Genomic DNA, 23181 nt, shown 5'->3' on the forward strand with positions numbered 1-23181 from the left:
TGCACCAAGGTTTAAAATGAACCTTGTACCCAAATAATTACTTCTTTAGAGACAGTTAAATTTCAGATAGTGTTGCTTTATAGCATGCAAGTCATCAGTGTCATTTGGAATAGAGAGTAAAATTTTGGAGCACTGATTACCAAGATTGTACCCAAACTCATGATTGGGTAGTGTGATGTGTGGGCAGTGGGATAGCAGAATGCAATTCCCATATTTAAATCCTGCCGTACTTCAGTGTATTTACAACATTTTGGTATTGTGTGGTATCTGCCTGTTGTATGTTTCCACTGCCCAAAATTAAGCAATGCAATTCAAGGAAACAAACCACAAACTTTCTAAAAAGGATGGGAAAAGCTTATTTTTCCTTCTGCTTCTAGCAGAGCAAGACCTTTTGCTTTAGATACACAGAACTTTCAAAGTAGAATGATGCAAGGGTGAAGTTAGAATCATTGCACCATGTCACCCAGTAGAGCAGTTTACAAATAAATTGCAAGCTCATGTTCCGTGTTTTACTTTTCCATTCCTCTGTAAGATCTAGGACCCAGTAGCCCAGTTGTAGGAATTAACCATGGCTGAGCTCACAGAGTGACATTAAGTCTGTAATAATGACCATTTCCCCGGCAGTCATGTGTTACCTCAATGCATATGTATGTAGCAGTGTTAAAATAAATAAGAAAATTTGTAATGAGCCTATTACAAAGATGAAACACCACATATAGTTCAGTCTGTTTTTTACCAATACTAGTTCTTTTCCCTTATCAGCTACAAAAGTGGCAAGGCATGTTTTGTCTTTACTCAGTGTTGGTTTTTGCAAGAGCACAAACTACCTACCAACTAGTGCCGTAAACTGAATTTAAGACTTCATTAACAATCCTGATGAGATACCTTCTGAATGCTAGGGGACAGTGGGGAACAGATCCAGCTTGGTCACTGCTCACACCTTCTATAGAAAGCAAGTTTGCTGTGGTAAGCAGTTCTTTTCATTGTGTTGTTGAGAAACAAACCTGTAAGGGCATGGAAGCAGATTAGTCACTTCAGTTTCTTTTGGTGTTTGTCAGGGCAACTAAATTGAACAAAAGCCAGCCAGTCCCAAAATTAAGGTTACTATGAAGTAGTAACTTGGTGACTTGTTGGCACTCAAACCAGATTGAAGTGAAGTGTCAGTGGCATTTGGACAGGGATATGGCCGGAGACAAGAGAAACCTACGTTTTTAATTTATCATTAAAATTGTCCGAGTGCTTCCAATATTAATTTGGTCAGATACTTCATTTTTTAACAGATTGCTTACCCAACAGGAACCCATTACTCTTAGTAGTTGTTTGAGATAGAGAGAAGTTGGGGGGGAAAAAAGGCTTCTTCCTCTTCATCCCAACATTGACTGAACTTTTTAAGACATGAAAGTGAAACCATGGTTTCATCATGGCAAAGCTGATCAGAAGTCGTAGTGTGTGATTCATAGAAAACTTCTGTTCCAAAGCTTGCTTTGCTTTTACTCCTCCAATGTGAAGAATATGAGTTTTCTGAGGGATGTAGTTTGAAATGAATCTATGATTCTGCTGAACTGTCATGGAATGTCACAGTGAGTGTGGAATATACCTTCTGTCCCTATTATATACATACGAATACATGGCTGCATCTTTAGGGAATTTCACCAGTCCTGGTGAAATGTATAGGATGTATTTCATCCTACTCTGCTGAATTACTAGAGTGAAGACAACAGTAAAATTAAGGCACAATTGTAGGATTTAAGTGCAGTGCAGTCTAGCCAGAAGCCTTGAAAGTAAGAAGGGGTTATAGTTTTACACAAATTGTTTTCAGTTTCTAAAAGGTATCCCAGAAAGACCAAAGAATTTAGAAGTCATCTTTTTTTCTGTGTCTGTAACTTGGGTGTATTGGAAAACATGGGAGAAAATGGCTTGGGTAAAACAATCAGTGGAAAACATATTCAGTTCATTGCAATAACTTTTATTACTGTCAGTGAAAATACTTGTGATGACAGTACGGTAACTTCCTAATAATCATATGTAAAAGAAACTGTCCTCTATAAGGCTGATAATCTGTTAGTAAGATTTGCGACATTTTCTTTTCATAGTTTAGCTTTAATTTTCCACCCTTTAACCATTAAGGGCTGGCCATTTGTAAGTCAAGTGTTTGTATGCAAAGGCTCTGAAGCCAGCAAGTGCAGCCTCTGGCAGGGGCTGGTGGTCCATGCCAGGCACTTGGCCAGGGATCAAGAAAATGCTCTCTTTTATGTGATGTGACTGTCCTTGTCCTGTAGTTCCCCACCTTCCTCACTATTTTACTTGTGCATGAAAGGAAATTGAAGTCTTACAGACATTAGCCTCCTTCATTAATCAGCTTCTGCATAACTGCGCTGTGGATCACTAGAACTGATTCAAGCAGTTTTGAAGGAAACAGGCATTCACAGGCTGTCAAATGCATACACAGCATTTGTTCACAGTGCATCACACAGAGTTCTTCACACTGCATCTCTAGTTTTATATTTGGATGCTGTTAAAATTACAGTTAATAAAATTAGATCCTACTTTGTATCATTGTCCATCTTCAGAGTGTCTGAGTGGGCAGCTGTTAGAAGGAACTTGTGTTTTCCTTTCAAGTTTTTTGTTAAAAACGACAGAATTTGTATACCAATACTAAGGCTTTTGTTTTCTTTTAGGATCGAAATAGAATGTATGACAGTCTGAATATGCACTCTTTGGAAAACTCCCTTATTGACATTATGAGAGCAGAGCATGATCCACTTAAAGGTATGTTATTATGCTAAGTAAAGAAAAAAGGGTCATCCATTCTGCATATTTGAATGAATACTGATTGTGAATTTAGATTCTAAGTTCATATTAAAATGGAAAATGAGCTATTTTTTCACTCAAATGAAAAGGCAATCTTAAGCTGTCTTTTATTGAAAACATTGTTTCACAGTTACTTAAAACAAACCACTCCAAGTGTTGCCAGGTAATTTTCCCTTTCTCTGCAGTGAAAGCTGAAAAAAAAAAAACCTAAGTCAATTGATAAAAATCAGGATTTGTCCTTTAAAATATTTTTTTCAAATCTACTGGTGGACACTAATGCATCCAAATCTGAAGAAGTCCAGAAATAAATGGCTTTAGAATGCTGGTTCTTTTTACCATCCTGAGTTCTATTAAATCATTTGGCCACAGCAGTAAGCATATAGCTAGTATATGTGGGCTTCCATTTTAACTCCTCTTTTCACTGTACATTAACTCACTCTTGTGAATTCTGTTCTTCCATACTTTCTCAGGTAGTATTTACTATTGAACAACAGGGCAGGGAACCCAAACAATTTCACTTGGGCTGATCAGATGTTATTTCATTTGTGGTGTTCTAATTAGATTAACACAATCTAATTTTAAAATTATCCAAGACTTTAGGCTTGCTTTGTAGAAATTAAATCTCTGTATTGAAGCAATTGAAAAAAATAAAACAGTCAATTTTTTTTGTAGCATTATTTACTCCCATCCATTCTCCATTTCTAGAGGCTCCTATACTTACTATATATTGCATTAGCACAGAAAGGCCTGTTGTTCTCCTAATTTGAAGGACACCTTGCTAGTCTGCTCATGATTCTTTTAAGATCTGTAATTACTTGCAAGACCTGTAGCATTTAGGTAGCATTGAATGGTATTTCAAGATTTAAAATAGTTAGCCAAAAGTTTGGAGTTTTTTCACAAGCTGAAAATCTCTACAAAGTATCTGGAAGTATCTAGCATTTACTTAAACTGTTAATTTCCCTCGACCCTAAAGTAAGTGGAAGCCAAAATTGAATTTTCTTAGGTGTTTTTAAATCTGATCTCTTCTTTGTTATGGCCCAGAGAGAATTAATTCCATTTTAGCAATTTTATTCAAGTCCATTAATAAATTCAGTTTCTGTCTATTCTACATGTTTGTAAAACATTAAGTAAAACAAAAGGTTTGAAACCTGTAAACAGCTAGCCCAGTGGTGACTGCTGTGTGCTAAAAGCATGCATATCTCTTCAAGGCTGAGGTGACCAGGTGTATCATTCCTCTTAGAGAGGATTCGTGCTCCTAATTGCCACACCCAGGTGGTTAGTGCTTCTTTCCTTGTCTGAAATCTACTGTTAGGCATAAAGCTAGAGAGTGCAGATCTTCTGCAATACACTGCCATTGGCATCTCTCACATTCCTGAAGATGAAAATCAGTCTGTTTCTTCTTTTTGTACATGCTGACACGACAAATGGAATTCTTTGCTTGGTTCCCCCTGCCATCTCACAGTTTTAATTTTATCTCTGTAATGCAGAGGAGATTTCAGAGGCACAGTGAGCACAGATGATACTAATTTTTATTTTTATTCATCTCTTCGTTTTTCATTATGTTACAATAGATGAAAATGATGTATTTCCAATAATAATTTTCCAAGGAGAGTAAGACAAGAAAAAGCTTTAAGACCTGAAAGTTAACTTGGTTTGTACGTAGATACCTTGAAAAACTCAGTAGTTTCCATCTGTGCTTTCTAGGGACATGAGAATATGGTGTCAGTCTACAGTTTAGAGATTTTTTTTTTTTAACAGTTAAACAGCAATGTTTTTGCAGTGAAAATTCTGCTAAGTTTTATGTTTGAACTAAAACAGATGGAAGCCATAGATAGTGATGAACTCAAAGGAAATCCATTTTTCTGTTTGAGTGCCAGAGAACAATGCACATGCCAACTGAATTTAAATAGAGTAATTGTGTGCTGCTATTTAAGTTGATGGATAAGATATTTTTTTCTCCGTGGATGTGATTTCAGCTGAAACTGCTATGTTACTAACAATAAGGCATGAGAAATGTTCCTTACAGACTGAACATGGGAGAAGGAGACGTTGTGGTATATTGGCCTTTTAGTTCTTCTCTACTGTCTTCTGATTTTTTTCACCATTAATTGGAATTTCTGTAATTTCTGAGCAACTTTAACTTCTTTTTTTTTTTTTTTCTTTTCTCTGCCAGACATGAAACTTTAATTTGGTTATATCAGTCTCTGTGACTTTTCACCACAGAAAATCTAACATTTACTTAAAACCCCATTATATTTGCTTGCTGAATGCACAGGATTAGGAATATTATTATTTGTTGCTCTTATTAATATATAACATATTTTGTTGCAACTAAAGACTGTTTTGTAACTAGGGAATATTTTTATGACAAATTTTCAAGCAAATATAAGCACACTAAAACAATGCATCTTTTATATCTGATCACAGAAGTAAAATGAAAGTCTCTGGAATTTTAAGCACGTGTTTCAGATTTAGCTGCTTACAATATCTGGAGTATGACTAAGCATCTTGTCTCACATTTTGCACAATGCAGAACAGACAGTCTGTGTACTAACTCATAGCTTCAAGTTTTGCATGTCAAGATCCATTTTAGAAGCAAGTAAAATTTCACCACTTTTGCTTTCATGAACTTGGAAAAAAAAATATTTCAAATATGATTCACTGAAAGCTAGGTTTATGCCTGCCAGACAATTGTTTATGGATGACTGGTTTTGGCTTTGCTTAGACAAAGCTTCGTCATTACAACACATGTGATCAAAAGAAAAGCAATTTCTAGCTTTCAATAAGAAACTTTCAAGGTAGAGTAATAGGGAGAAGATGTTTGACTTCACTAGTCACTGCAGCAGAAATACTGATCATATTAAAACTAATCTTTCCCATGCAGCTTTCTTGAAATGCTTTTCATAACAAGACCTTAAGTAATGTTTAAGATTATCCCATCCATTCAATTCCAGTGAAATAAAATCTGAAGTTAAATTAATTCTTTTTTATATAATTGTTCTTAAATACCCTTTTTATTTTTCTAATAGTTCTTAAAACAATTGAGAGAAGAATTAAAATACTGATAGCCTGACTCATAGAGGTATTGCTAGTATAACTCTTCAGACATACCACTTGCGTACCTGGTTTTCTTTTTTTCACTTCTGCTCCCCCAAATATCAATGCATTTTTCTGTCAAGAAGCAAGAAAGACAGTGCATTTGGGCTGAAGCAGTTTGTGGAGAAAGCTTAGAAGCAGTTGTTACATTTTCTATGCAATATATATTAGTATTGAGGAGACTGATTTAATGAGATTCATTACCTGCTGTTTTAAACATCTTTCTAGTAAAGATTGTGGCACAAAGAGTATTGTCTTTCTTTCAAATACATTTGTTTTATATTTTGTGTTATGAAGCTCTGAAGTTTAAAGCTGCACAGTTTCTTCCTAGAGTAATTCAAATTGTGCCAAGAAGAGAATTTCTGAGGCTGGAAAAAATACAGAGGAAAAAATTCTCTCCCTTGTCACATAAAAGACTTTGAAATCTTACATAGGCATTGTTTCTTCTTTCTTTCATAGAAACTTTTTCTGATGAAAGAATATATTTGAGACTGATATACTGATTTGTGTGAATGCATGGATTATCAGAGACAACCCATTTGGCCTCGTTGTGACTTGCATAGTTCATACGCAAGCACTGGAAAATGCATTCTCTAGGCTTTCTGTAACTAGGTGTTGTCCAAACACGGGTTTGTGCTGTTGTCTTAGCTACACTGGTTCCAAAATCTGTGCTTTCTTAAACTGCTGTGATCCTCTGCCATTCTCTCTTTCTGGGAAAAGCTTGACTTGGAAGCTTTCTCTCTTCTACTCAGGAGATCTCTTGAAAAAAAGGAAAAGGGGTAAGGAGTTTTTGATTCTCAGTATCTTCATACAACAAACTAAGACTTTTTTTAAAAAGGAGGAGAGTAGAAGTGAAATATCGAACTTGTGAATCTGTGAGTCAGTGGTGTTTACAGCAGTAAGGTTTTAATATATGGGATTCCTCCATCAGTTTAGTTAACTAGGAATTAAGAATATGCATTTCTAAAAGTAGATTTGAATTTGCCTTAAAATAAAAAGTGAGTATGCCAAGATGTTTACAAAAATTTAAATTTCCTTTGCCCCTATCAGTAACATGAGATTACAGAAATGTTGCTGAAACTAAGTTCGTTACTCTTCCCTCATGTTTGGATTAGCAAGACTCTTAATTGGATTCAATGGATATAATGGCCCACCAAAACTTACTTGAAGCTTTTAATTTTTTTTTTGTCCTCACAGAAGAGTGCATTGAGAAATGTGTGTGGGGCAGGCAGTTCTGTTAATACTAATTACATTTAGGTAAGGAAGAGGAGGCTAGATTTGATAGAATTCTAGTTGTATAAGAAGTGTCCGGCATACCTGCTGCTTCTTGGTAGTGCTAGTTTCAATTTAGCCGCGATACATGAGAATTACTAATTAGCAGTAAGTAGCATGGTGAAGTTGCAAGTTCAGGTTTGCACAGAGAATTTCTGTGATGATGAATTTCATGATGATCTCTCTGATACAGAATGGTAATATTAGCCACTTTATTTGTACCAGATAGTAGTAGGTTACAAATTTTGGATCTGTAGACAAGTTCTATAGAGAGGTAGTGAATTCATTACTTTACAATTTTCAGAAATGAACTAAATCTATTATTTAAATATTAGATACTTCCTAAGTAATTGGTAGCTGACTTTAAACTATTCAATCATCTTTATTATTAAAACTACTTTTTTAAGCAGGTGGAGGCCTCTGGAACTGCTAGAAGACCGTTGAATGGTTTATACATTTCTAGATTACTGACATTGAAGAAGCATGGGATTAGATAGGATTTGTGCCTTGTTCTTAAAATGGTATCTTTTTTTTAATACATCAAACAACATACATTTTTTAATGCATCAAACAACATACAGAAAATAGCCAGCTAGAAGGATGTATGTGATAGTGGCAAAGTAAATTGTTACAAGATGGTGCTCCCATCTTTTGTATTCGACATCCTGATATTTTAAGTGAGGTTTAATATAGTAAATTTCCAATTAACTAGAATAACCTGTTCAAAAATCCTGTGGTCTGAGCTCTGTATAAAACTGATCTTGAACCCAATTCCATGTGAGAAATGTTCTAAATATATGTATGTCATGAAATTCAGGTGGGCAGCCTAGAAAACAATTCATTTTACTTCAACAGTTTAATATGAGGGATAAGAACCTAAACTAACATTATAAATAAGTAGCAGTGATTGCATTTTGGAAAAGTAAGCAAACATTTTATGTTTAAAATGTTCTTAAAGTTGTATGTCCAAGTGATAGACCAGGTAACAAATACAGGGGTTTAGTTCATGAGAATGCAGTAAAGTGTGATTTCATTGAAATAACCATATAAATAAAACTTAGACGTATCAATACAGCAGTGTACTGAATATCGTGTTAGTTGTTTTCCTTTGTAACCTTGAAATCATTCATTATCTGAGTTCGTACATTCATCTCCCCAGCAATGAGATGGGATTTTGGGCTGCAGTGGTGGGCCCAGCTGCCTGGTGCAGTCCTATCCTTCCACTCATAAGTCCTTCATTACTTCAGCTTGGCATATGTGTTTCAGATGCAGCTTATTTGTGAAGCTATAAAGGAAAAAAACAAAAGAATGCAAAAACAGAATTGCATAAACCTAGCATTTAATATTTTTAGAAGTTTTCCTCCCCAGGTGTTGACACTGGTGAGCTTCTCTCTCCTACTAGGCCTTAAATCCAACTTCTGTTTATGAAATCATTGCAGGAAAAAAACCCTATCCTTTGTCTCTCTTGCTAAATAGGAGAAAAGGACACATTCAGATAGGGGGGAAGACTGTCACCACCACAGAGTCAAGGAAGTTTGAGATAATGTCTCACAATTTCATTTGTTATTCTTGATAAATAGAGCATTCTGATTTGCAAATAATACTGTTACAAATGTTTCTATAGCAGTGTATATAAACATGATATGACAGTGATCTTGTGAAGTTCTTGCTGTTAGACAAATGAATGTTAGCCTTGATAGAGCAAATGCCTAAGAAGTGTAGCAAAGTAACTTCTACACCAGGCTGAGCTGTGGCAGCTCCCTGACTGCAATTTAAAGACACCTTTTTCCTGATTCTTTGCCTATTTTACCAGCATGCATTGCTAGAAGCGTAGAATTTTTATAGTTCCAAAAAAACATTAGATGCAACTCTAGATGTTCAGTATAACAGAAGAAATATATTAAAACTGGATACTTTGAAGACAAGAAACGTAAAGACAGAGGCTCCTACAAAGGTTTTTGTGTTAAGTGTTTTTCCTAAGCCTACTCAAAGATTCTGTTGAAGTTAGATGAGACAGCAGAGTCCTTCTGTGTGGAATTCATCTGCCCTTCTCCAGGAGCCTGCCCTAGCCTTTCAGTGCTTCCAAATTCAACAGCAAATCATTCTTGCCTAATCTGCAGGTGTTCTGATACCATCCATTCTTACAATAATAAAATCTGTGGGATGAAAAATAGTTCATAGCTGTATAAAAATATTTTTTCCACAATGCCTGTAAATAATAAGGCTGAACAAAATTTCCCAAATTATCTTAATCTTCTATTTTGAAGTTTTACATTGCAGAGTTTGGGATGTGTATATTTTCAAATTATTTTTTGGCAGAAAATTACCATGTTGGTTTCTTAAAGGAGAAGAGGTACAGATTTACAACAAAAATACTTTTTATTTAACCCCAAAGTTGTCCCTTGGGATTCAGAACTACTTCAAGAAATTTCTGGTCTTGCTGCTAAGCTCATGGGTTTTCCTGCAGTAGAGGATCAAGCAGAGTATGATAAGAATTGCTAGACAGCCCTAATATATAGCTTGCTGATTTGGTTTTCTTTCTTTTCTCCCCGTGGGGTTTCTTTTTCTTGCAAGCCGTCTGCATATATATGACCCTTTAAAAGTGTGTGAGTTCTACATGCCCATTGCTTCCAGACTGGGTTCTTCTTTATGCTTCTACAAGCATTCCTATTTCCTTCAAAAGATTGAGATGTTTAAGTCACAGTATTCACGTATATATATGTAATGTTCCTCAGATTATGAGCAAGCAAATATATTTCAATAGCAAGATAGATGGCAATGCAGGTTTTTGCACATTCAACCACAGTTTTTCCAAACACAGCAGTTATTGTAAATGTCTCCCTAGGTCAGTGTGCACTATTGGTATGTTTGCAGCTTCCTGTAAAAAGAAAAAGTCTCCTTTAATAAAAAGGAATTTGTAGTGAACAGACACTTCAGCTGTGCATTTTAAGTACTAAAGTATAACATGCCACTGGTGCAGTAAAATGCAGTTCTTGAAAAATTCTAATGTCATGATATAAAGTTTTCATGTAATTTTATTTATTCCGTCTAAAATGCTGAAAATTTTTTCAATAATAGCCTTTAATTTTGTTGAATCTGTAGATAAGCTACTGCTCTAATGTTGCTAGACTTACTGAAAAATATTACATACCAGGGTTATATGAAATAAACCAAGATGTAGTCATAAATCGGTTAATAACATTTGCATGCCTTGTTTCTTATTAACATGATTTTTCTTAAATTGCTTCAGTAGAGAAGCATTAAGTTGTAGAAATGCCACTCTGTTAAGCAATGTGCATAGTGCAGTTATTCACAGTCGCTGTGAAAGAGAAGACTAAAGCAGTCAGCACTATTTCTGGGTGTCATGAAACAAAAAGTGGCTTTATCCTATTGGAGCTGATCCCAAAGTACACTGCAGATCTTATGACCAGAGAATTAAGGTTAAGAAGTCTGTTCTTGTCAGCTTTAACTTGGGTCAAGGGTATTGTTGGTTAATGTGCTTGGAGTTAAATATTAGCTCTTTATTTCCCTTAGGCAAATTCTAAGCAGTGATTTTTCATTATTTTTTTCCTACCATAATAGCTAAAACCTCTGCATATGTTTTGTTCTTTGGTTTTTGTTTTCTTTTAAGGTCGCTTGAGTTATCCACATCCGGGGACTGACAATCTTCTGATGTTAAATGGTAAGTTCTAATCTTATAACAGTTTCTAATTATCTCTAGCTTAGCTTAAATCTGACATGTTGGTATAAAATTATACTGTTCTATTCTGTTACCAAATTACTTGCCTCTGGTCTTCAACACTGATGGGACTGTTGCCATTTCTTGGAGTTGAATGGCAAGAGCTAATCTTGCAACAGACTTTCATTATATCTAGCTTATTGGAAATCTGAAATGCTCATAATGGTGCATTATTCTGTTTTGTTCTCAAGCAGTCCAGGGGTATGTTTTCCAAAGGGCTGTAGGAAATCTATTATACTGAAACAGGAATTAGAAAAATAAGAAGGCCAGAAACACATGTTTTTCTATATTGGGTAAATAAAGAGTGAACTAGACAGTTTTTTTTACACTCATGTGAAATAACATTATATTTTTGCTGGGGATTTTGAAAGTGGCTTTTGTCAAGCACGCGTCTAACCATGAAATATGCTGAAGTTAGAGTTCATGTTCATGTTCCTCTCCCAGTAGGTCAGACTTCATGAACATCTGCTACTGAGTGGAGGCATGAACTTTAGCCTTTGTTCAAGGCTAAAGAAGGAAGCACAGCTTGGTAATCCATCTAAGTCAATAATAAATCAGGGGTTTTGCACATAAGTGTTTTCTGCATTGGGAAACATTAGAGCTGTTGTGCCACAGCTTCTCTAGATTAGAAGACATGGAAGCTGTTGTACACAAAGTACACTTTTGTCATTCACTTGATGAGTCAAAGAGTTAACAGTGAAGATCTCTTAATAAAAAAAATATGGCCAAAACACGTTTGTTGCTGTTGGAAATTATTTGGAAGGGTTTTTTTTTTTTGTTGTTGTTGTTAGGTTTTGGTGTTTTTTTTAATTGCCTTAACCCGTTCTGCACAGTCATTTACACTTGTGCAAGTGGATATAAAATGCAAACAAATATCTATTTTCCCTGCATAACACTGAGCAAATGTTTAATATTTTAAGGAAATTAAGATTTACCTTTATGCCCAGGGAAGGAAAATACTGCGCAATGGCCATTTGGAGAAGTAGGTCCTTTGGTATTGAATAGGTAATTTTAAGATAATGAAGTATCTTGAAAAGAAAAAATAGGTACTTAACTGTAGAAATAATATAGTGTTGGCTAAACACTGATTTTGATTCCTCTACAGTGAAATGTGCTTGATGTCACAACATTTACAAAATTTTACTTTCTGTATTTAACTGCAGCTTTAAGACCTGTTCTGCAAACTGGTTTGTTCAGGTGGTATATGTGCAATTGTCATTATCTGCTGCTGTACAAGGAAGTGTTAGATGGGAAGGTATGAAGAGAAACTGAAGTATTTCAGTGAGATGGCTGTAAGAAATTAATATTTTAATTTGTTTAATATTACTTAGAATGGTGAACTTCTCTTTTTAGAATTTTGCGTGCTAAAAAAGCACATGGGAACTATTGTTACTCTGTGGAATATCTAGGAAAGAAGGGGTTTGTTGTTATCATGAGCACTGGAGAAACACAGTGGTACCAGTCTATCCTAAAATCTTACCACAAAGCTAGAACATGCCCTGAAAAACATCTTGCTTTTAATGCTTGTGTGGTTTCTCTTGTACTTTGAGAGGTAGCACTTAGTGTGACTGCTATCCTCTTTAAAAGCTGCAATATTATTTTCAGGCTTCAGTAAGTGAGATAAAAATAACAGCTTAAGTATCTAAAAGGTGCTGCAACACATAATTTTTAAATTCTGCCCTTTAGAATTTAGTTCAGAGCCTTGTTGTGCAGACACCTAGTCTCTAGCACATCGCTGGAGTCTGATGTAGCTGCTGGTGCAGGCCAGGGCAGTCAGGAACGCTCTTCAGAGCCCCTGCAGGCTGGCATGTCGTAACTGCAGCTTCTTGCAGCTCAAGAACAGAAGCACTAGAAACAGCTTTTGGGAAGCTCCAGCTGCTCAGACTCTACACAACCTTTCTTTCTTAGCAAGAATTGAGGGACTTCCTCCAAATGTGCAGTAATGAGAATTATGGTTTGAACACCTGTTGATGAACTTGTAAACTTCAATTTCCTTCTCGACTTAAGTGGGTTCATGCTAACATTTCCCTCTATCCCTGTAACTGCTGCCTTGGGGGGAGATTTGGGAAAATAAGAGTTGGTAATTCAAATACTCCACATTTTTCCCTTGATTTCTCAGTAAGTACTGTAGTATCTATGAGGAAGAGCAGGAATACCAGACCTTCCTGAACGCAAATAACAAATATTTTTGAACATCCTCTGCCCATTTATGCCTGCACTAATACTTAACACTGACCCTCTCTGGATTTTTGTGAGATTAATTTTAGTGAACTGGTATTTCTGGATTCCAGAAAGGTTCTAACATGACCCAGGCTGAAATTGTGCAGCCGTTTTAAGACTAAGTGCTTCTAGATAAAACTATTTTTCAGGTAGTTTTTCCTCTTCTTAAATGATAGATTTTTTTTCCAACTCATTTAAAATGTACTTACTGAACTGTACGTAAAATTAATATTTACAATTTTCATTATTTAAATTAATGAAATGAACCAAAGGAAACCTGATTTATGTGTTTTAATAAATTATGTATAATTATGTATCTGTTTCAGCTTAAGCTGTAAAAAAAAAAAATTAATGCATTTTTAATGACTGTTATCTCTCAAAAGTCAAAAAAAAAAGATACTTTGGAATGGATGTACCTGACTGCAGCTTTCTCAGCTTAGAGAGAACATTTTTGAATGTAATAATCCAAGAGTCAAGTTTATTGGGATGTAGGGTGTTTTTCCCCATTTTGGGGTTTCCCCTACTTTCTGTTGTTTTAAAGCATTGCATTTTTTCAATTGCTGTTGAGACATAATTCCCCATTTGATTAGTTTAGCAATGGCTTATTAGACTTCTTACAGACACTGTCACTGGTTGTGCTTCTAAAGAAAGCACATCAATCAGAAATTACTAAACTTGCTATACAGGAATTGCTAAATGAACTTGTGTAGTCTTAGAGGCGTGCCAAGCTTGACTGGCCATAATGATGTCTTTCAGCCTTAAAATCTATGAAGGTGTTGTTTCTAAAGAAATGTAAATGGAATTTGGACACCCAAATCCAATAGAATAAAATGGGAGTTAGGCATTTACCTGCTTTAGTCCAGACTCTTGGGAAATAATTGCTGTAACTGTTTATGGATTTCTTTGATTTACAGTTATTAATGAAAAAGGCTTCATCATGTCTCTCTCACTGTTTGATTGTTATGTTGCAATGTTAGTGACAAATAGTATTTTATCTTTGTAGGAAGTTTGCCTGATAAACAACATAGTATCTTTAATTGAGCTTAGTCATTCAGCTGAGCTCTTGCAATATGTGTATAGTTGATCTCTGGTTGTGTATTTGAAATATGTGTCTGAACAAAATGAAACCATACATTTGGTATCTTTTGTGGTAGCATTGCTCACATAATGTACAGTTCTATTGCCTCGATGTTAGATAAGCATGCACAACAAATGTATTATGTCTTAAATCTGTGACCTGATGTACATTGCAGAAAGGGGGATTTTAATTTTTCTGATGAGTGTAAGCTGTATTAGTATGCAACTTCAGGGATATAGAAGAAGAAGGTTTTAGCTAAAAGGGAATGTCTTTGTAGCATATACAGCACTCTTAATTTTGGAAGGTTCCAGTGTTACTGGTTTTCATTTTATTGGGCATCATTATACTTCTTGTATGTGTTGCCTAATTGATATTTTCTGTACTGAAAGTGTCTTTCATTCATTCTCATTCATTTGAAATATTTCCAAGTTACTGGCTAATTAAAATATCCAGCTTTATTTTTTAAAAGACAAATTTGTGTATGACTTAGTATTTGGAAAAGTTAAGGAAAACAGTTTAATCTCTCCTTTTTTGTTGCTGTAAATCCATTATTTGCCTGCAATGTCTGGCCTTTTCCAAAAGAGCTGTCTTCCCTGCAATTATTTACGTATAAACATGTGCACTAATTATGTCTATGTTAAATACTTCTGTACAGTCTTGATGTATAGGTAAACCTGTAATTAACTATATTTATACAGCTGCCATGCTCTGTAAGCATGTGTGCTTTATAAGGTGTAAAACATTATGTGCATATTATTTTAATAAATAGAGAAAATCTGCGTTTTTCTAGATGCAAAGTAGCATTTACCCTGCCCACACTAGTTTGCACTCTAAATGAGCAAGACATGAATTTTAGGGAGGAAGGTTTGCTATACAAGTAAAGTAAATGATGTGACAACATCAGGTACAATTTTTCTCCCGTTTTCCCTGATTTCATTGTTCTGCTAAAGCAAGAAATACATAGAAAACTTTGGTACATTGTTGCAATTTCCATATATATAAAATACTGCACCATCTACTGTTTTAACTGCATAGAGTTTTTTAACATTTTAATAACTCTTTTTTTTTTGTTTGTTTTTCCTTATTCCTGTGTCCTTTTTTTGAATGCACAAAGAAGAAAACTTCAGTTGTTCTGTAACAAAATATTTTTCTGCATATCAACTTGTCTTAACTATGAAAATGTAAGAAAATAGCTGAGCTGGTTTGGTAGGCTGAAAGGGGTGGAAGAAAAGAAAAGCAGTATCCTGACACCTGTGCCGAAAGATGAATATTAGTGTGCATCACTGTATTGTCCTTTGAGAGAACACGGCACTGCAGACATTGCTGTGGGTGGGCTGCACTTGAATTGTCCCTGCTTACTCTAGTTTTATTTGTGGATGGAATTTATTTAATTAAAAAAAAAAAAAGGCATGTGGGGGCTAGGCGAGGGCTTAGTGACGCTACTGCTAATGCTGTGTGGGAGTCACTTTGGCCAGGAGTCAGGATATTTGTACAAGCTGCAGCACTGACACAGAACTGCGTGTCTTCTGAGGGCCTGGCTTCAGGGAGAAAACATGTCTGAGGCTTAACATCAGTCTGCCCAGCGCTTAGTGAGAGAGCTGACCACACAGAAGAATACACAGTTTCATGGATTCTGTTTTCATGTTGGAAATCTGAATTAAAGTGTTTCCACTTGTTTCGATAGCCAGGTCTCTTTCAGAAAGTGGGGGTTTTTTTTCTGTTTTGGCTTTCCAGTAGATATTTTAAAGATCTGAAAACCTTTAAGCAAAAACTATTCTCTTCAATAATAATTTCATGTGGGAGAGAATAAATCTGAAACAAGTTCGGTGCAAATTGGATAGAAAGATCATGACTATTGTGTAAAAATAACTTTTCTAAGGGAGGAAAAACAAGAAAGTTTGTTTTTTTTTTTTTGGCGTTCCATAAACAACCCACTGAATTTCTAGTTGGAAGGAATCAAGATAACAAAGGGAAAAAATGCTGTATTTAATAAATTTTTTGAAAACCCCTAATCAAATAGGAGGTACCAGGATATAAGTATTTCATAATATGAGAATGGAACAATGAATGACATTTACGAATCAATGATTTTGAGTCTATATGTATTTCAGTGGCCCAGAACAACAGTTGCTTTTAGGAGAACTGTATATATAGAGGCCTCATAAAATCAAAATAATAATGCTGAGACACAGCAGTCTGTTCCTAAATGTTGCTATAATCCTATGGTTAATAGTAACTTCTATTTGGATACTTAATGCCACTGTGTAATGATTAAAGTAATTTTTCTCAGATACTGAGTCTGTTAAACAGGAATAGAAAATACTTTGTGGAAATGTAACTAAGAAATTGCACAAAGCTTAATAGTTTCTGTATTAGTAATCTGTCTATTTTTAGTTTCTTAGCCTTCAGGCAGAGAAGCAATCAGTACGGTCTTCTGAACTGTAGCTGCCAGCATGATCTCTTTAAGAATCTTGCAAAACTCAAAAGTTAGGAAAATCTTGGATTTACTTGAAGTCTATGCAAAATTGTTGCTTTGCCTTTGTGCAGTGTTTTTGATACAATGCTATTTCTTGTGACTTGTGCCCTGATTTCGTTTGCTAGTACAAGGCATCTTTTGTTTCAAACAAAACCTTGCGGTTAATTTTCTGCTAGGTCTTTTCATGAAAAAGGAAGGTCACGGCTTACAGCATTTGCATTGTCACTGCAAAGGACTGTACAAACTGTTCCATGTGGACCAGGATGTGTCTGTGATTAATTTAACACTTTCTACATGCTTTTTACAGTAGTATTTTCCTTTTGACAGTTTCAATACCATATGTGTGTTATTTAGGCACTTGTGTATGATACAAATCACATTTTGAGGATGAATTGCAAAGTTCCCAGAATTAATTCATCCATAATTAACATGAAGTGAAGGTCAAGTTTAAAGATGTTGAAATATTTGAAAGAATTTTACTTACAGCTGGTGTTAACATCAATTTAGTAGTAAAATAGTATGGTATTTCTGTGAGATTTTAATGTATTCTCATCTACAATTATCAGTACCAAGTAGAGATGCAGGTCTTTACTTACTGCTTACCCACACAGTTCTTTGTATCTTAAATATTTTAGTCTGTGGGCATGATACAGTTATTTGACATTTTACAATTTGTCCTTTGTTTGCATGCAGCGAGGAGTTATGGGCGAAGACGAGGTAATTCACTTCTGTTTGTTACAGTTCAATTAATTCTGATCTGTTACTGATCATTATGATTAATTAATCCAGATTATTGATTGTAATTGCTTATCTGCATGTTATTTTAGTTTGGGGAGAATGGAGGGTGTGAGGGAAGGAGGAGTACAGTCTGGATTGTTATGATCATTGTTCTTTTAGAGTCTGAATTGAAAATCCTTTAACCAGTTAAAAACTGCAGTTCTAATAATGATTTAGTTCATGCTAATGGCTACTGCTTGCAGTCATTACCACCTTTAAAAGTATGCAGTTTGCTAGTTGTCCGTCTAACTCCTTTTGCTTCTGTAGAAGCAGTAGTGTACAGAGTAAAGCGAAAAGCCTTTCATAAACTTAGCAAGAAATCTAGTAGACTGCTCTTAGAAGTAGTAAACAGATCTTCATAGTATAAGCCAATATGTGCTCACTAACCTTGAAAAACTCTACCGTTTTAACTGTGCTAGGATGTGATGTGAAGTTGTTATAAAGAGCATGTAAAACATGCAAGAACAAACTGCCAAGATCTTTGGTAACTTCTGGTATTCACCACATACACATCAGTGCATGTGTCTATCTTAGTCTCTGCATTGGTTCATAACCCAGTGCTTGGTAGCCATAATCTGGAGAGGGATGATATTGTAGATCATGGCCAGTGGATGTAACAGTACAAGAATTTTGACAATTCCTGCCAGGTTCTGCTTTTTTTTTTTACTGTCATAAAACAAAAAGAAACAAGTGTTTAGAAGGGCTAATCCTTTTTATTCAGAGTCATCAGGAGAAATGCAAAAGCCTGTTGGAATGGAAAAGCAATTTACCTTTTTGCTTTCTGTATCTGAGAGGCATTTAGAAGTGAAGAGGATGGCGAAGAAAGTAATAGGAGTCATAGGGACCATATTACTCTGAAAGTGTTTATCTATTGTCCTTCATGTCACCTTAGCTCTCAGAGGAGCTACAGTGCTTTTGGCAAACCTTTACCCACGTTAAAGTTAAACTGAGCTCTCTGGTATCACTTCAGAACGTGTCTGCTGGTTTTATTTGTAAAGAACAATTCTCATTGTTCTTAGATTTTAGCAGGGGTCTGTGGGTACAAACAGATTATTCTGAGGGTTATTCTAAGACTGTTTTCCCTGTTATATACTTGTCTATACTGTAAGTTTTATTGTCTAAGAAGCACTTCTTACAAACCAAGCTAAATTACGGTAATTTTAGATTTAAGATATTGAGAATATTAGTGAATATTAGTGTAATGTCTTAAAATTGACACTTTCAGTTACCTGCAGGCTCCTGCAGTATGAGTCTTATTTCTTCCATTATGCACTTCTTCCTGTCACTGTTCTTATGGTAACAGCTCCATCTTCTCCATCATTCACTGTAATAATTCAGAAATTCATTGCATTTCTTGGTTGTGCAACCAAATCTTACCACTTGTTCATATACATCTTAAAGATTTGATCATTCTTACTTGTCTTCATAATTAAAATTCATATCTATAGTATGCAGCTGCTGCAGTCATAAATTCAGTCTTGCTCCTCTCATGCCTAAATAGCTGATATACAAGAGGAATCTTCTTGCCTGCTTCATCCAGCTATGGTAGCTATGTGTCTCCATTGCTTGCTCACTTTTCTGTCCCGTTGAGGACCAGCTACATGCTTCCGCTTTCTCGGCCAGCTCTGCTGATCTGTTGCAGACCTGTTGAATGTGTCCTTATGAGACCAAGCATCTCTTGCTCCCCACTAGTCATTCTCAAACACGGCTATCACCAATTCTAATGGAAAGGAGGAGCCTACTACAGCTTTCTGTATTTGCTGTACTCCTCTTCAGTGGATGTCTGCTGAAGACACAGATATGCCACCATAAAAATGATGTAGATAACATTCTTTATTACTTGATACAGTGCTGCAGTCCTGCTTTTAATTTTGTGTCCTCGTGATGCTTTATATTTGGTTGTTTTATATTGTCCTGTGCTTTCATTCAGCTTTTTTGTTGAGATACCACATCAGTGTCAATAGGCATTACTGTAACATAAGTTGGTGGTCATAATATTTGCTGTTTTCCATCCTTGTCTTTTAACCACCTGATTCTGAGGTGGTGTTCTGGAAATTAAGGGCTTTCATACTGCTCTCACCCCCAGCTGGTCAGCACTGGATCTGCTGGTATTCCTACCAGGCTTTACTGCTAATGTTCTCCTGAGCTGGAGAATTAAAGACTGCAGTATTGCTCACGGCCAGGTACTGCACACTCAGCTGTCAGGGACCTACTGGTTCCGACTATGGGTTTTCTGTGGGTGAATCTGGAAGAAGTTGTCTATTTAAAATGAGAAACTACTAGCTTGCTTCCCAAAAGTGTGCTAGATTGTTTTTTGATTGGGCTTTCTTGCTTCTTTTGGGAAAGCAGTTGAGTTAATAATGATTATTTTTTAAATGAGTGGCAAACAGGGAAAATGGCATTTCAGAAGAAATGGTGATGTGGATCATTTGTTTTGCTTCACAAAGTCTTTATTTTGGGGCTTTTTGCAATTAGAAGACTGACTTCTGAATTTGAAGCTATCATTAATCTTAATGCTGCTGACTAAAGCAATAAAAGATCGAATATGCCAAGATAAATATCCTGGCCTTCTGAATTTATTTTTTTTTGCTCAGAGTTCTACAAAATTTGTAAATATGAAATGGGGGAGAAATATGTGGGACAGAATTACCATATTTTCACTTCCCTCTGTGGTCCAAGTGTCTTTTTGGGTCAGATTGCATTTGCAAAGCCATCCTGTGAACTTCTCAGATTTTACACTTGTGCTTTTCAGGGTAGCAGTAAACTCACTGGAGTTTACTACATGTTAGGAACTGCCACAAGGCTTCCCTCCAAATCTGTAGTAAATTGAGAGTGAGAAGAATAAATCAGCATTGTGACTCATTTTTCAAGTGTTACATTTTACACATTTACTAAAATTCTCTTTTGCTTTCTTAGAAATTGAGTATATGCTTGTGTTAGCAGCATCCAATACCTTTAGAAATACATGTTTGAAACTTGTGATAGTGATGTTTCTGTTTCCCTGTTCAATTAAATTTAAGGGTTTAGACACACTGTAGTTATTCAGGTGGAGGAAGTTATCAGTTTAACTTGAAGCTAAACCAAAGGCAGACTAACAAAGCTCACTTAAGCAATCTGTAGTATTTTCTTTTCATAAATAAGACCCTTTAATTAAAACAAAATTGCCACTTATCTACTGGATGCAGCAGAGCAACTACCATGTAATGTAATATGAAGTATACACTTACAGTGATGTCAGCTTGCAATCTTAAAATTCCATTTTGAAGTTTAACACATTTTTTTTATTCTCCTAATTTTTCTTTAAACTAATGTCAACTTTTCTAATATCTTGGTGTTTTCATTTTGACTCTCCAAAATGCTATTCCCCATTCCCTAAAATTACAAAACCATATACTGCCACAAAATTATTTTAATGTACATTATTATCTTTTCTTTTTAAGGCCGTTCTTCCCTCTTCCCAATAGATGATGGCTTGCTGGATGATGGTCACAGTGATCAAGTTGGAGTCTTGAATTCCCCTACCTGTTACTCAGCTCATCAGAACGGAGAGCGAATTGAGCGTTTCTCTCGGAAAGTGTTCGTTGGAGGTCTTCCACCGGATATTGATGAAGGTGAGCTGCCTGAAAACCAAGCAGACTATGTTTGGAGGGAGAAACAAGAACAGGTCATGAAAAACTTGACTGAAGTAGTAAAAAAATAAGCCACTCAGTAAAATAATGTTGTGCAAAAGGCTGTAAGTACATGTTCTTTATGTAAGTTGATGGGTGTGTTGAGCTTAGAATCATCTGTTTTGGTTTTGGCGCAGTTGTTTCTGATTCTGCACTTGCAGCTTAGAGTTGCATGTAATTCCTGGAGTGCATGCTCCTGCTTATCTTGCATATTCCTTTCAAATACACCTTAGCCCTCCTCTATCTGTGCCTGCTTTATTCTGTAGTCATAGGAAATTACCATTCGTAAATGAATTTCATATTCTATTTTACTATTACCTGAAGATCTCAGCAGTGATATAGAAAGGTTAATGTTATTCCTGATGAGGAATAGAGAAACTTAGGCAGAGCAAGGTCAAGCAGCAGAGCACTCTTGATGCATTGAACGGAGACTGTACTACCGAAACTCGGGTTGCTAGCCAGCTGAAATTGCTTTGTACACCAGCGGTGATTTGAAGTAATTGTGCTGTTTAATATGAGGTTTCTCCTGTGCAGGTAAATGTAAATTGCATGTTAACTTTCTAATGTAAATGGAAGTCCTGTTAGGAGGTTCATGGTAATCCTAGAATAACATGCAAACCAAATAAGCTGACTGCATTTAATTAACTTTCAGACACGGGAAGACCAGATTTTGGTTCCATTTTCATTGAGATGCTCTCCTATAATCTACTAAGGGATTTATTTTGGTATGCTTCAGTTGCCTACAATACTAGTGCTAAACAAAAACACATGGAAATACATTTTATTTCTCTCCTCCCTGTTTATATGATGATGGCAGGATATGACTGAAGGAAATTGATCATACTTGTGTTTGAGTTGCTGCTTTTATATAGTTTAGAGTATTTGTAACCCATGGCCAAAGCTTTTCCAGTCACTGACATGGAGGTGTGGCTCGGACAGAAAGAACTCAAAGTTGTGCAAGGGGCAGAGTAAATCTTGCAGCAAGGCAGCAGCATGGTTGTTGGAAGCACCTCTAAATAGACAACTTTAAATTTCTATCTCTGATACATGCATAGTGTCTGCTGTAGGGCAGATATCCTGTATATATTTCCTATATATAGGAAACTGCTAGCATGTTAATTGTGGTGTTACTTGGTATATAAATATCTACTTACAAAGCTCTGAACTGTACATCACTAAACAGTAAATTTATTTGATTTCATTCAAACCAGATTCTGATTTGGATTTAGGGAAGTACCACACAAGTTTCCATGAATGGCTTTAGTTGCCCATATGCTTCTGAAATGCTGCTGGTTTTAAGCAATAAAAAACAAATGTAAGACTAAAATCACCAGAAATACGTTGTATAAATATGAACACTCTGGAAGATGCATCTATTTAAGTCTTTTGTTTATGAAAATTGTAAATTTTGTTCTTCTTCCCATGAAATGCCAACATTTGCTAGAAGCAAAGATCTTTGCTTGATAGTATTTTTCACTGAGTTATGTAATTTCTTTTAATTGCAACTATTTTACATGTTTTTAGATGAAATTACTGCCAGCTTCAGACGATTTGGGCCCTTGGTAGTAGATTGGCCTCACAAAGCAGAGAGCAAGTCCTATTTTCCACCAAAAGGTAAGAGAGTTAGAAGGTTTTAACCTGTTAGTTTCCCACAGCAAGATTTGCACTCACTGTCTCATCTTTTTCCAAAGGGTATAATGAATGCCTAAATCTGTTGGTTCAGTGCAGGTCCAAGTGTGGTTCCTTTACATACTGAGTCTAAAATCTGTTGTTTTGTTACTGAGCCTGATCAGGTCAACACTCTGTAGTTGTATGCATCATTGATCATCACTTCTGTATTTGTATTTCTGTCTGGTTCCCAAAACTGAAATTTGGTCAATTTTTTTAAGACAAAATCTTACATAAATATTTTCCTAGGAGGTTAAAGGCAGGATGCAGAAGGATGCATTTGCTTATCTGGTCAAGATAATTAAATATGCATCTTTCACTTTTGGATGTGAACTTCCTGTTGAAGCTCTAATCTTTTTGTAAATGGTGAAATACT

At 35.7% G+C, this 23181-nt stretch overlaps 1 protein-coding gene across 3 annotated transcripts in view; it reads left to right on the forward strand.

Annotated features, from left to right (window-relative positions):
- CPEB2 (cytoplasmic polyadenylation element binding protein 2) overlaps positions 1-23181 on the forward strand; it is a 52623-nt gene that overhangs the window by 13671 nt on the left and 15771 nt on the right. The window contains exons 3-7 of one of the 3 annotated variants that reach the window (XM_038134853.1): positions 2679-2769; positions 10811-10861; positions 17386-17409; positions 20910-21080; positions 22662-22751. In XM_038134853.1, coding sequence (XP_037990781.1) covers positions 2679-2769; positions 10811-10861; positions 17386-17409; positions 20910-21080; positions 22662-22751 — 427 coding nt within the window. The remainder of the gene's footprint in view (positions 1-2678; positions 2770-10810; positions 10862-17385; positions 17410-20909; positions 21081-22661; positions 22752-23181) is intronic. The other 2 variants (XM_038134855.1, XM_038134854.1) reach the window with 2 other exon arrangements.

This window comes from Motacilla alba, chromosome 4 (assembly GCF_015832195.1).
Source record: "Motacilla alba alba isolate MOTALB_02 chromosome 4, Motacilla_alba_V1.0_pri, whole genome shotgun sequence".
Lineage (NCBI taxonomy): Eukaryota > Metazoa > Chordata > Aves > Passeriformes > Motacillidae > Motacilla > Motacilla alba.